General features: G+C 42.9%; 2 protein-coding genes across 2 annotated transcripts; both read left to right on the top strand.

The window, feature by feature from the left end:
- Nucleotides 1-4,456: 4,456 nt before the first annotated feature.
- LOC142454368 (cathepsin D-like) lies at nt 4,457-5,074 on the top strand. The gene is made up of 3 exons (XM_075555692.1): nt 4,457-4,491; nt 4,580-4,724; nt 4,804-5,074. The coding sequence occupies exons 1-3, from the start codon at nt 4,484-4,486 to the stop codon at nt 5,068-5,070; spliced, it is 420 nt and encodes a 139-aa protein (XP_075411807.1). The 5' UTR covers nt 4,457-4,483; the 3' UTR covers nt 5,071-5,074.
- A 1,633-nt stretch (nt 5,075-6,707) lies between these two features.
- On the top strand, nt 6,708-8,535 carry DEFB135 (defensin beta 135). The gene is made up of 2 exons (XM_075557196.1): nt 6,708-6,765; nt 8,360-8,535. The coding sequence occupies exons 1-2, from the start codon at nt 6,708-6,710 to the stop codon at nt 8,533-8,535; spliced, it is 234 nt and encodes a 77-aa protein (XP_075413311.1).
- The last annotated feature ends 5,926 nt before the right edge of the window (nt 8,536-14,461 follow it).

Genomic DNA, 14,461 nt, shown 5'->3' with positions numbered 1-14,461 from the left:
AGGTAGAATTGGGATCATGATAGTGGGGAGGAGGAAGCATTTAAGAACTAGAGGAAAGTTATATGTTTCATTGTTGTTACCCTGCACCCTGCCTGGCTCTTCTCCTCCCCACAACCCTTCAGTAAGGGGGTGTCTGGGACAGATGACACCTTAAGGACCAGTGGTGAGAGTGGCGATGCCTGGAGGATGGAAGGAATGTGGGCTGGAAAGGAGGAACTGATTACAAGAATCTACGTATTGCCTCCTCCCTCGGGGATGGACAGCAGAGAAGAAGGCGGGGGGAGATGTCGGACAGTGTAACATATGACAAAATAATAATAATTTATGAAGGATGAACGGTTCATGAGGCAGGGGGAGTGGGGAGGGAGGAAGAAACTGAGCAGCGGATATTAAGGGCTCAATTAGAAGGCAAATGTTTTGAGAATGATGATGGCAACAAATGTAGATATGTTCTTGACACAATGGTTATATGTATGGATTGTGATAAGAATTGTATGAGCCTCCAATAAAATGATTTAAAAAATTTATACAGAAGGACAAAATATCCAAAGTAGACAACACATTTTTACAAAAGAATAAAGTTGAAAATCCAAGCTGTCTGTTTGTAAGAGCTCTTGGAAAACCAGTTACTAAAAACATGTGATATTTGTGGAAGGATGGAGATATGTGACAGTGAACAAAGTCCTTAAATAAGCTCTCCCCCAAAAAAGAATTATAGTATGTGCGAACACTGGGCTGGTGTCAAGGACAATGAGGAATTGGGACACAGGAAGAACACAAGGTTAATAAAATGGTTTGAATTTGAAGATGATGTGGGTGAAGGCCTAATTAACATTCCTAGTTTTGTGATGACCAAAGGAAAAGGAGACAATTTTAAGTTAAACTTGATTGATTAAACATTTTTGTCTGCTTAACTCCCAATTTCCAATTATCAGTAAAGTCTCCTTTGATCATCACACACACACACACACACACACACACACACACACACACACACACGGTAATGTGCACAGAAGAAATAATTACATCAAAGAGCCGAATAGGAACTTTCAAAGTGCAACTCAAGAAGATAAAGTTAAATATTATAATCAAGTGTACAAAGACCTAGCATTAGAAAACCCAAAGGGAAAAACACATGCAGCATATCTTAAACTGAAAGAACCCAAGCAAAAATTTAAGCCTCACATTGCAATATTGAAAGATTCTACAGATGAAATATTAAATGATAGAGAAAGCATCCAAAGAAGATGGAAAGAATATATAGAGTCACGGCACCAAAAAGAACTAGGTGACTTTCCACCATTTCTGGAGGTAGCATATGAACGAGACCCAAGGGCACTGAAGGAAGAAGTCCAAGCTGCATTGAAAGCATTAGCCAAAAACACGGCTTCCAGAATTGATGGAATACCAATTGAAATGTCCCAACAAGCTGATGAAGCATACATGTTTTAAAATAAGAAAAGTGTTATGTCAAGGTTGTAACATTTCACCATACTTATTTAATCTAAATAATCAGAAAAGCTGGATTATATGAAGAAGAATGTGGCATCAGGATTGGAGGAAGGCATATTATCAATCTGTGAAAAGCTGATGACACAACCTTGGTTGCTGACCGTCAGGAGACCTTGAAGCACTTGCTGAAGAGGATTGGGGATTCCAGTCTTCAGCATCAATTGTAACTCAATGTAAAGGAAACAATCTCATAACCAGGCCAAAAGGTAAGATCGTGATCAATGGAGAGAAGATGGAAGTTGCCAAGAATTTTGTCCGGCAAAATCAGTGCTCGTGGAAACAGCAGCTTCATGATGCATTGCATTAAGTCAATCAGCTGCATAGCCCCTGTTTAGTGATGTAAAGCAAGGATGTTGTTTTAAGAAGGAAGGTATGCCCCACCGTGGTATTTTCCATCACCTCACGTACATGCTAAAGTTGGACATTGAATCAGGAAGACCAAAGACAAAGCGATGCCTTTGAACTATGGTGTTGGTGAAGAATTTTGGAAGTACCCTAGACTGCCAGATGCTCCTGAGAGACAAGCATGGAGAGACGTCATCTCAGGTGCTTGGGACACGTCTTCAAGAGAGTGCAATCTTTGGGAAAGGACATCATGCTGGTAAGATAGAGGGCCAAGGAAAAGGAGGAGGGTCCTTCACCAGCTGGATTGACGCAGTGGCTTCAATGATGGCCTCCAACATAACAACAATTATGAGATGGAGCAGGGCCAGGTGGTTTTTTGTTCTGTTGTAAACCGGGTCGCTATGAGTTGGACAGCACCTAATAATGAGACCCATATGTTGTTGTTAGTTGCTGTTGCTTCTTCTTTGACTCACAGTGACCCCAGGCTAACAGGAGTGAGAAGTTGTGTCCATTGGGCTTTTACTGCTTGATTTTCAGAAGTTGATTGCCAGGACTTTCTTCCTAGTGTGTGTTAGTATGTAAGCTCAACTAAAACCTATTCAGCATCAAAGAACTCTTGGGGTCTCTGTTGACAGATGCTGGTAGCTGTGCACCTCATCAAGAATCTTTTGTAAAAAGAGAAAGTGCAGACTGTTAAAATTTTTTTGACAATGATATATTGGACAAATAACTAATCTCTAAAATCTATAGAAACCTGCAATACCTCAACATGAAAAAGATGAATAATCCAATTAAAAAGTGGACAGAAAACTTGAGCAGAAAGTTCATTAAAGAAGACATCCAGGAAGCCAACAAGTGAACAATGCTCACAACCACTGGCCATTCTAGAGATGCAGATCCAAATAGTGCTGAGATGCCACCTCACACCAGCGTGCATGCTGCTGCTATGAAGTGCCATCCATGGGTTCTAACTCATTGCAACCCCATGAACAGCAGAATGAAACACTTCCCATGTTGTGCCAGCCTCACAATTGTTACATTTGAGCTTTCTATTCAACCACTGTGTCCGTCCATCCTGCGGAAGGTCTCATTTTCACCACCCTGCTACTTTACCAAGCATGATGTCCCTTCAGGGAGTGGTCTCTCCTGACAACATGTATCCAAAGTATGAAAGTGGAAGTCTCATCATTCTTGCTTCTAAGGTGTATCCTGATTGTACTTCTTCCAAGACAGGTTTGTTTGTTCTTTTGGCAATCTGTGGTACTTGCTATATTCATTGGAAGTCCCATAATTCAAGAGCATCAATTCCTTTTCAGTTTTCCTTATTCAATGTCCAATCTCAACGTGCAGATGAGGCAAATGAACATCCCATGGGTTGGGTCAGGTAGACTTTAGCTCTCAAAGTAACACCTTTGTTTTTCAACATTTTAAAGAGGTCTTGTGTAACAGATTTACCAAATTCAATGCATTGAGAACAAAGTTAAAACCAAAACCCAAACAGAAGGAGCTTTTCAGAGCGATTGGAAAGCTCACACACTGCTGGTGGGATTATACAATGGTACAACCACTGTGGAACTCAGTATGGTGCTTCCTCAAACTCTGGGAATAGCGATGCTGTTTGACCCAGCAATCCCTTCACCTGCTTTACGCCAAGGACTGGCATATGCACGTCCACATTTATCTCAGCATTGTTTAAAATAGCAAGAAGATGGAAATATCTAAATACCCATAAGTAGAATAGACGTTAGTCCATACACACAATAGAATACTACATGTACTAAAGAATAATGATGAAACTCCAAAACACCACATGACAGAGATAGATTTGGAGGATATTATGGCTAGTGAAATAAGTCAGCCACAAAAGGTTAAATTATATATAAGACCATTGCTACAAGGTATATTAGTCTAGGCACTTTAGAGAAACAAATCCACAGAAACTCATGTGTAAGAGAGAGTTTTATATAAAGGGTAAGTGTGCATCAAGAAAACATTCCAACCCAGTGTTGCCCAAAACCACAAGTCCAACATTAACCCATTAACCCATATGTCCGATACCAAACCACAAAGTCCTCCTCCATCTCACAAAACACACACTATGATGCCGACTACAGGAGGAAAGCCGAGTCAGTGAATGCGTACGTATCTCAGTGCTGGCAGTGGTCTCCACACGGCTGCTCCAGCACCAGGGCTGCATCGAGGTAGGTTCATGTGCTTCTCCTCAGGGATGTTTCTCAGGAAGTGAGCCTTGCCAGCTGAAGCAAGGAACTGACTCAGGCAGCTGCACCCTGGTCCGACCATCACAAAGCAAGAGACTCAAGAACAAGAAAGGCGAGGCTCATGAGCCATTTATCCCTCCACCCTTCAATTAACCCCACATGTGTTTACCGGCCAGGTTGGCAGAATAAACTAACTACCTCAGAAGGTAAAAGTTTTCACAGGAAAAGAAAAAGACTTTGATGGTTACCAGGGATAGGAGAGACAGGACAAGAAGGGGAAGCAACAGACTAGGGGGTAGACAGGAGTTAACTAAGGTGAAGGGGAAGATTGTATTCTACAAGAGGGAGAAGAGAGAATAAGAAGGGTGATTGGGAACGTCACCCGGAAGGCATACTGGCAGATTCACATGGACAAGTGAGTCGACAGGCCCGGACCAGCACTCCAGGCCAGAACCCCTCCCCCAGCCATGGGCTCCTCCCCATGGCTGCCCACCAGGGACCAGGCTGGAGGTGGGCAACGGACTGACCCTGTGTAAGGGCGGCTGCGAGGCCATCGTGGACACAGGCACCTCCCTGATGGTGGGCCCCGTGGAAGAGGTCCAGGAGCTACAGAAGGCCCTGGGGGCTGTGCCGCTGATCCAGAGCGAGGTGAGCCCCGGGCCTGAGAGGATGTCCCCCCTGGGCCCTCGGGGCTCCCACCCATCATCACGGTGCCCCCTCCCCACAGTACATGATCCCCTGTGAGAAGGTCTCCAGTCTGCCTGACGTCATCCTGTCTCTGGGGAACAAACCCTACACCCTCTCGCCGGAAGCCTACATTCTCAAGGTATCCCAGGCCGGGAAGACCATCTGCCTGAGTGGGTTCATGGGCATGGACATCCCCCCACCCGGGGGCCCTCTCTGGATCTCGGGCGACGTGTTTATCGGCAGCTACTACACCGTCTTCGATCGTGACAACAACACTGTGGGCTTTGCTGAGGCCACCAAGGTCTAGTGCGCCCCCCAACCCCCAGGACCACCACCCCTCATTCTTTGGGAACCACAACTAACCCTCATGGGCCCTGTTCCAGAAACGCTGCCCAGCTGCCTTTCGGTCAGTCTGCCCGTCCCTCTGTCCGATGGAGGAGCTGGGCATGCACCTGCCTCACTAACGTGGAGGCGCAGCCAGGGCTCAGCACGGACTCCCCGCCTACTCCACAGCCCCCTGCTCCCAGCTGGGCCTCCCAAAGGCCCCTCCCTCCTTTAAAGAAGCCCACCCTGCCTGAGGGTCCTTCTGCCCCAGCTCTGCTGCACTGGGCACCCCAGGAAGGGTAAGGGAGGGGACCGAGCCTGCAAGGAGGTCTTCGGGGAAAGCGGACCTGACCCCTGGGGTGGGGCTGGGAGACCAGAAGCCATGGCCGGCCCCCGCGTGGATGTGACAATACAACTGTCCAGCCTAAAAAAAAAAAAAAGGGTGACTGGACGAGCTATTGGGAGGTTTGGTAAATTGTTTAAATTGTTGAATGCAAAATGATGATTTGAAATGCAACCAAACTAAAATCAAACTCACTGCCATCAAGTTGATACTGACTCATTGTGACCTTGGAGGACAGGGTAGAACTGCCCCTGCCAGTTTCTCAGACTGTTAACTTCATATGGGAGTAGAACGTCTTGTTTTTTAATTTCTCAGAATGCCTGGTGGTTTCAAACTACTGACCTTGTGGCTAGCTGCCCAGTGAGTAACCAGTATGCAACCAGGGCTCCTTTCTGAAATATAACCCAATTGGCAATATCAACGTTAATGTCAGGGACAGACTTTCTTGGCAGAAAGCTGGCAGCCTGTAGCCCTTTCACCCAGCCTACTAATATCAGCCTCTCCCTCAGCTTGATTACTCTTTTCTGCTCCCCAAGTCCTTATAAAGAACTCATGAACTAAGGCCCAAAGGACCATGGCTCTCAGAGCTTGTGCCCCATGTCTGGGAGAAGAAAAGTACACTACTGAAAACGGAGTGCATGAGAGAGGGAAAGGATGCATGAGAGGGGAAGGCAGGTACCCCAAGAGGTAAATGGGCTGAGCCTCCAGCCAGCCGTGAAGGCAGCACTTCTGTATGGAGGAGTCAGGAACATCTTGGTGAGCTCTGTTGCTGTCTTTCATGATATGTACCAGCTTGGGGGGATCATTTATCTCCCTTGAACATGTTCATGTTCCTTGCTTTTAACCCAGGAGGATAAAATGTGCTACCCCCCCCCCCCCCCGCCTTTTTTTGTGTGTTGCTTTTTCTTGTGAAACTCAAAACGATGTTTGAAAGCCCTTCATCTCCTCTGTCAATGAGTCTTGCAGTTTTCGGCCCACTCCAGGCGTTTGTCACACTGGTGTGCCATGAGGTCTGGCCGGCATCCTACCAGGACTTAGGGAGAACTATTCTCATAATATAATGGAAATTGGCAGTGTTGGCACCCAGCAAGGCGACGTCAGTTGGGAGGTGTCCCATTCAGAGGCAGAGCTTTAGTTTATTGGACTGCTCAGTGGAGCAAGCCAGTGTTCCTGATCCTGGAAGGTTCACTAGCCACGTAGCTGCTCATCTCTCGAGAACCACATACTGAGTGACTGGCCTGAGATTCTCAGCTGCCTCTTTGCTGATTGGTTCTGCCATGAGGAGCTTACTCTTGGTCCTTGTGATTCTTGTCTTGCTCTCCCATATTCCACCAGGTAAAATGGAACCCCCTTTTTTGTGGAGTTTTGAACAGTTAAGGGAAAGGGGTGCAAGGCTGAAAAGAAGGTGCGGGACTTGGGCAGAAGAAGCTGAACCAGGAGGGGGAAGGGCAGAAATGCATTTTTGGGGTGGGGCAGGGTCTGCTTGAGGGAATGAGTAGAAGATGCTCAAGACACATAATAGGAAGTGATGTCATTCAGAGCAGAGGCTGGTTTGGACTTTGACCTGCAGAGCCTGTGCATTTTCAGGGAAAGTTGAACAAGTGGCATTGGCAGCAGTGTGGCAGAGCAAGGAGGGCATGGGAGGATTTTGAGGACAGGCTGGACTTTGGGACTCTTAGAACTTGGCCTTCCTAGTCAGAGACCCATGTGATTTTGTATACTTTTACAAGAAGTCAAGGCAAATGTAATGCTGAGTTGAACCCTAAAGCAGAGCTGCTTATTATACTGTGTTTAATCAGCACAGGCTGGAGCCCTCTGAAATAGTACTCTGAGGGATTCGGATTTATGTTCTCTGGACAGAAGTGAGCAGCTTGATAATACAGAGAAGGGTCCACTAACATGGAAGTTCTTAAAATTGTTCTGCTTGTGATTTTCTGGAAATTACAGAAAGATCTTATTTCCTACCACAGAAGGTTTCGCAAGGTCAAGCAGGAGACAGTAAAAACCTCAGCCGGATCCTCACAGATACAACTGAGGCTCTGGATGGTAGTGCCTCTGGATACTTTGCTCTGTGTTTCCACTACGTTCCTTGGCCCCCACAGAGGTGTCCCAGGGCGGATGGGCACAAGGCGGGAAAGTTTGCTTTACTAATGGTCATGCCATATGGGTTATTCTCACACCACAAAAACCCAACAACACACAGTCCCATAGGGTAGTTACCAAGAAGGTCTGAGTGTGGCTGATTCAGTAGGACGGCTCAGAGCTACGTTCACCCTTTCAAAATGCCCCCTGCATGCATCTCCTCTTTAGCTCCCAGACCCAGAAACCTCGCAGGTCGCATGGTGAGATAAAATACGAGTTGTAGATTTAGGTCTGTGTTCTATGTATTTTGATCTGATTCACACAGTGTTGTTTCATGAGGCCTTTTCAATTAGCCTATAATTAAGGCAGGCTGTATGGTGCTTCCAAAAAGTCAGAAAACATGCTATTGGGAATGCAGGGCAAATTTTGCACAATTCTATTTCAGCGCTCTTGCTCTTCAAATTGACATTTTGGTAATCACAAGCTACCTTGGTAACCACAAGTTATCCCAAACACCGTATGCCTCCTGATAGGATGGCTTCCGCAGCCTTCTGAGTCCTAAATAGTTCTTTCCATAGCACACAGTCTCAAGCGGGATGCATTACCTGCATATCGTTGTTTACTGACTCACCTGGTGGGGACCAGAGGAGCTAGAGGCATGGTCCTTGAAGAGTAAGTAGCAGCAGCTGGAAAAGGGCCAGCCATCAAGTTCAGGATATCTTTGTTCTGTCTAATTTGTCCTCAAAGCGTTGTAAAGTATACCTTTCAATCTAATTTATGCGTGGCAACACACCCTGCAGGGCACTAACCGTACTCCCCCCCCCCTCTCTCTTGTACTTGCTGACAGTGAGAAGTGGACCGAACATTTACATAAGAAAGTTCTTCAGCACCTGCTGGGGAACAAGAGGTGTTTGCAGGCAGCACTGTTACAAAAATGAAATCTTTCATATTTTTTGTGATACTGCACTTGTGTGCTGCATCAAGAAAAGATTTTTGCCTGTACAAATTGGGACAATGTCATGAAGACTACTACTGATTTCCACCAGGAACCTAGAGGCTTTTTGGTTGTATTTTCTCATTAAAACAAGGTCTTTTGCCTACCTATTATAATCAGTGTGTCTGTGTGGTATTTTTTCTCTTTAGTCAAAGATCATCATTGTCTTGAACACGAAAATGACCTAATTACATGCCTTGTCTTCAGGATTTTTTCCTTTGTATTTATTGTTTCTTTCTTAAAAGCTTTGTTTAAAAAGCATTTATTGAACTCTAATATGCAAATTAGAAAAGTACACAAATCATAACTGAACAGCTTGAAGTGAACACATTGTAGATACCCATATAACTTACACCCAGTAAAAGACTGGAACATATAAAATCCCATTGTACTTCCGTTATCCCCATGAAGGATTGATTATCCCTAGCCTAACTTCCAAGAGCATAGTCCATGCTACCTGCTTTTGAACTTTATACAAACAAAACCAGGCAGTACACATTTTCCTGTTTGATGTTATGCTGGAATATGTAGTACATATACTGCTAATGCCTACCAATGTATTAAATAAAACAACAGAGTCTTTCCTGTCCTATTTTTCAGGCATCTACCATTGTGGGGCCAATTGTTCCATTCCTGTTTTAGAATGGAATAGCTTAAACTAGGGCATACTTTTTGTTAATAGAAGTCTGTGGTTTATTAAGTGCCTGGTGGTGGAAATCATTAGTGTGCTGCCCTGCTAGCCAGAAGTTTGGAAGTTCGAGGCCATCTGGAGGTGCTTCAGAAAGCAGGCCTTTGGTCTACTTCTGAAAAATTGATCACCGAGCCCACTTGATGGGGGCTTATTGGCCTGTTTTTAATATATAAATTTTTATCAGACCTATGAATAGCAATAGAGTTGTACTGGGTTGTGCTTCCTCATCTGGTCCACCTTAAATCACTCAATTTTAATTTTTTTCCCATTCCTGAGAAATTTTCTATAGGTTTATGGGACCTCACATAAATTCTTTCATGTGTTTCTTGTTTGAATCTCTGTGTTGATCTGCTCCTGGGAATTCGACTGGAAGGTGGTATCTCCCAGCTGTAGTTGTTGCTGGTGTTGGTACCGCCATGCCTACATGGATATCTTCCAGTGCTCCTTTGTGGATAATGGCACACCATGATCCTTGCCATCTTGATTGAGCCAGATCCATGCTAGGAATACTGCTGAGATAGGGAGATATTCCTGTGCTGTAAATTTTTAAATCTGCTGGGTGTCAAATTAATGCTGTTGTGGCTTCAAACCTCACAGAGTCTCTTTTGAAAATAGGGTTTTCTGCCTCTTCCTGTGATGTTTTTCTGCAGAGAACACAAGTCAAAGTTCATGTGACCTGTAAGGGAAACAGATACCATCATGCCGACCCCACCTTCCTCTGTTCTCCAGGATTTTCTGCAGAACTTTTCTACCTTAGTTCCACTCCTTAGGAAGATTGTTTTTCAATGGATATAAAATACATAAACTCAACCAGGGACTTCTCCACACCCAAGACATTTCATTAATGAGCTAATTAACACAGTTTGAAATGCCAGTCAGGAATTATAATGTTCTGAAATCAAGCTGATTTCATGGTACTTTAATCTAATTAAGCAATTTTTACACCGCAGAATCTCTGTTCCTTTCATCATGTTTGACATCTTCAGCACTTTCATAACTGATTCTTTCTAAACATTGGTCTCTCCATGCCTTTACTCTTATTTTTTTTTCTTTTTGGGGTCAGTATGAATTACATGGTTGATTCCTATAAAGACTCTTTTGTACCCAACCTTAACTTCCCTGCCTCTTTAACCCTCTTTTATATTTATCTGTAAGACCTTCCCCTTAGTATGAAATGTCTGGCTTTAGAAACTATTGGACATCTAACACATGGTTGCAGAAAGACATAAACTGTCCTGGCTCAGTCTACATGTATGGTCACAATCTCAAATGGTCACAGAACACTACATGTTAAACTCAACCATCTTTCCTTAACAAACTTTCTGTGGTTGTTAGCTTACTAGGTGCCATGGGTTGGCTCCAACCCATAGTGTGTCTATGCACAACGGAATGAACCACCCTATTCCTGTTATCTTGTTGGCGCTCATTGTTACAGGCAGTGTGTTAGTTCCTCTAGCGGAGAGGCCATCTCCTTTTCACTGACCCGATAGTTTAGCAAGCACGACGCTCTTCTGCAGGGCTTGCTCCCTCCTGACAATATGTCCAAAGTGCGTGAGAAGAAATCCTGCCACCCTCACTTTCAAGTAGCATTCTGGCTGTGCTTATTTCACGACAGACCAGTTCATTCTTCCTTTAGTCAATGTTCTTTGAGCCATAATTCAAATGCGTCAATTCTTGTGTGGTCTTCCTTAGTTTGTCCATCTTTCACGTGACTATGAGAAGATTGAGAATATCATGTCTTGGATCCGGTTCATTTTAATACCCCATGTGACATCTCTGCTTTGAAGTGACGTCACTTTAGAGGGAGCTTTGCAGCACATTTCCCCCATGCAGAGCATCATTTGGTTCCTTGACCACTGCTTCTATGAGTGTTGACCTTCGACAATGTCAGCCTTTTCTCCATTGATCATGATGTTGTGTATTGATCTAGTCATGAATATTTTTTTTTAGGTTGAAGTGTAATCCACATTGTACACTGTAGTCTTTGACCTTCAACAATTAATGCTTCAAGTCTTGTTTGCTCTCAGCAAGCACTTAATGCTCTTTTTAATGTAGTTCAGTTTCTCAGCTGATCTGCTCAGCATACACATTGAAGAACTGTAGTGAAAAGATAGATTGTGGACACCTATTTCCTGATTTTAAATCACACAGCATCCCCTTATTGTGTTCAAATGATTGTTTCTTGGTTTATGTTTATGTTTCTTAAGAGCACAACTAAATGTTCTGGAGTTCCCAATATTTGGAATGTTATCCATAATTTGATCCATATAATCAAATGTCTTTGATAGTTAATAGAGACAGGTAAACATCTTTCTGGGGTTCTTTGCTTTTAGTTAATATTCATTTGATATCAGCAACGATATCCTTCATTCCAAACTCTTGTTGAATATAGCTTGGATTTCTGGCAGTTTTATATTTGTGTGCTGCTGCCACCTTTTAAAAAATTTATCTCCAGCAAAACTGTACTTGGGCATGATATTAATATATTGCTTTCAAGTTTCTGCTTTCTGTTGTATCACCATTCTTTTAAGGGAAAAAATTTTGTGGATCTCCTCAAATCAGTTGTCCAGACAGCTGTCTTCCAAGTTTCTTAACATTGGTAGGTGAAGTACAGTGCTGTCTGTGATAAGATAATATCTGTATGTATATAAGGAAATTCAGGAAGTACAACTGTTAATCAAATTTATAAACTGACCAAGAAAAGTATTGATGAAGAAATTTAAGAACTCTACCAATGTTTTCATTCAGAAATGGACCAACATGCAATTAAGATTGCATTGATAATTATTGGCTATTAGAATGCAAAAATTGAAAACAAAGAGGAAGGAATAGTAGTTGGAAAATATGGCCTTGCTGATAGGAACCGAGTTGGAGAATGCATGATAAGTCTTTGGAAGACCAACGACTTCTTTTTTGCAAGTACTTTTTTCAACAACATAAGTGATGACTATACACATGGACTTCTCTAGATGGAATACTCAGAAATCAAATGAACTACATTTGTGAGATACGATGATGGGGAGACTCAGTATCATCAGTCAACCTAGGCCAGTGGTTAACTGTGTAACAGACTATCAACTGCTCTTATGTAAGTTCAGATTAAAGTTGAAGAAAATTAAACAAGTCCATGAGAGTCAAAATATGACCTCGAAGATATCCCATCTGAATTTGAAGAACGTCTCAAAGGTAGATTTGACTCATTGAATACTAATGATGGAAGACCTGATAAGCTGTGGAATGACATCAAGAACATAATATATGAAGAAAGCAAAAGATGATTAATAAGACTGGAAAGAAAATATCAAAGTGGATCTCAGAAGAGAGTGAAACTTGATATCAATTATAGAACACTGTTCACTTTATTATGGTGAATTGAACCACGGTATAATCAGTGTAATGATTATGCAACTCCTTAACATTATTGAACTATTGAATTATATGATATGTTGAAAAAAATTATATGATATGCTAAAAAACCCAAAACAAAACAAGAAAGGAGAATGGGAGACATCCTGGAAAAGGACATTGATCTTGTTAAATCAGTAGCTCAGTGAAATAGAGGAAGATACTGGATTAGATTCATTTACAAAGTGCTTCCAACAATGAGCTCAAGCACAGCAGTAATTGTGAGGGTGCTGCAGGACCGTGCAGTGTTTCATTCTGTTGCACATGCGCTTGCTTTGGCTGGGAAATGACTTGAACACAACTGACAACATATATATATATTAAAAAAATCATAGAGCAGATAAAGCAAATGGGAGAAATGGTGAAGTAAATGAGCTGAACAGGCAGTTTCAGAGGGCAGCTAGCAAAGACAATGTGTCATAATGAAATGTGCAAAGACCAGGAGTCAGGAAATCAAAAAGAAAGAACATGCTCGGCCTGTCTCTGGCTGACAGAACTGGACGGAAACTGCAAGGCAAGAGTTACGATACTGAGGGATTCCATGGGCACATGGATGATGCAGGAAGTCTCAAAGAAGATGAAATGAATACAGAATCACTAAACTAGAAAGAACTAGCCAATATTCAACTAATTCAACCGATAGCAATGATTGAATGGAATCACCATAGATATGTATATATGTGTGTATATGTATTCTTCTGTGCATTGCTTCTTCCACCAAATTCTATGTATTTGAACTGCACCAATATTGATATTTTCAAGGATCATTTGCTTTGCTTTCTCAATTTAGATTTCCATTGTATTGTTTTACCAGACTTTATTTCTTCCTCTACTCTTGATGAATGATAGTATTGGTTTAGAATATTGGAAGTCCTGGTAGGTAGCAGGACAGGGACCAGGGATGTCTAAGGGGCATGTGCCAATTCAGGCCCCTGAGTCAGGTGGGTGTTACACCTGGGTGGGACCTAACTAGGACAGGTGGTATTGATTCAGCCAATGGGGTCAACTAATACCATCGACCCCGCTTCCCAGCTGAAGGCCCTAAATACTGGGACCTGGAGACCGCAGGCCTTCCTGCTACTTCTCCGTCTTCTGCTCGGCCATCAGTGTCTCTCCGGCCTCAGGACACCATGTGTGGGTGTGCAGTCTTGGGAGTTGCCCACGTTCAGTGACTGTAAAGCCTGAAACTTCTGCAGTCCTTTATAAAAACCCACTTGGATCACAAACCAGGTTTCGGCATGAATTCTTTCTTATGGGAAGCCAATAACTGAGATTTTTTTCCCACCTGAGAAACCTAACAGTACCAGAAGAACAAACAAATTCCTCTTAGAGGAAGTGCAATCAGAATATTTTTTAGAAGTGAGAATGGAGAAAATGTGTCTCACATACTTTGGGCTTGTTCTCATGGAAAGGGCATTAGACTTGGTCATGTAGAGGGTCAGGGGAAACGATGGAGAGCCTCACTGAGATGCATGGACATAGTGGATGCAACAATGGCTCAAACAACGAGTGGGACGATGGCACTGGACATGCAAACACATGCGCGGATGACACAGGGACAGACAAGGTTGTGTTCTGTTGTGCCACTCAATGGCATCTAATGGTGACAACAACTCTCGATAAACATTTTCATTGGATTATTTTCTGATTAAAATCTTTTTTCTGCTATAACTCATATACATATTAATTTTTCTATAACTATATATTGAATATTTTACATCTGGTACATATATGCAAGATATATGTCTTTTAGAGTGTACACCCAAGCATACAATTACTGGGCTGCAGAGAATGACAATTTGTTTACTAGATAATGTGAAATTGCTTTTTATTATTAGTATTTTGTCTACTTACATAAT

This window comes from Tenrec ecaudatus, chromosome 8, assembly GCF_050624435.1.
Source record: "Tenrec ecaudatus isolate mTenEca1 chromosome 8, mTenEca1.hap1, whole genome shotgun sequence".
In the NCBI taxonomy this organism is placed as follows: domain Eukaryota; kingdom Metazoa; phylum Chordata; class Mammalia; order Afrosoricida; family Tenrecidae; genus Tenrec; species Tenrec ecaudatus.
This window is presented reverse-complemented; position numbering and strand designations above follow the sequence as displayed.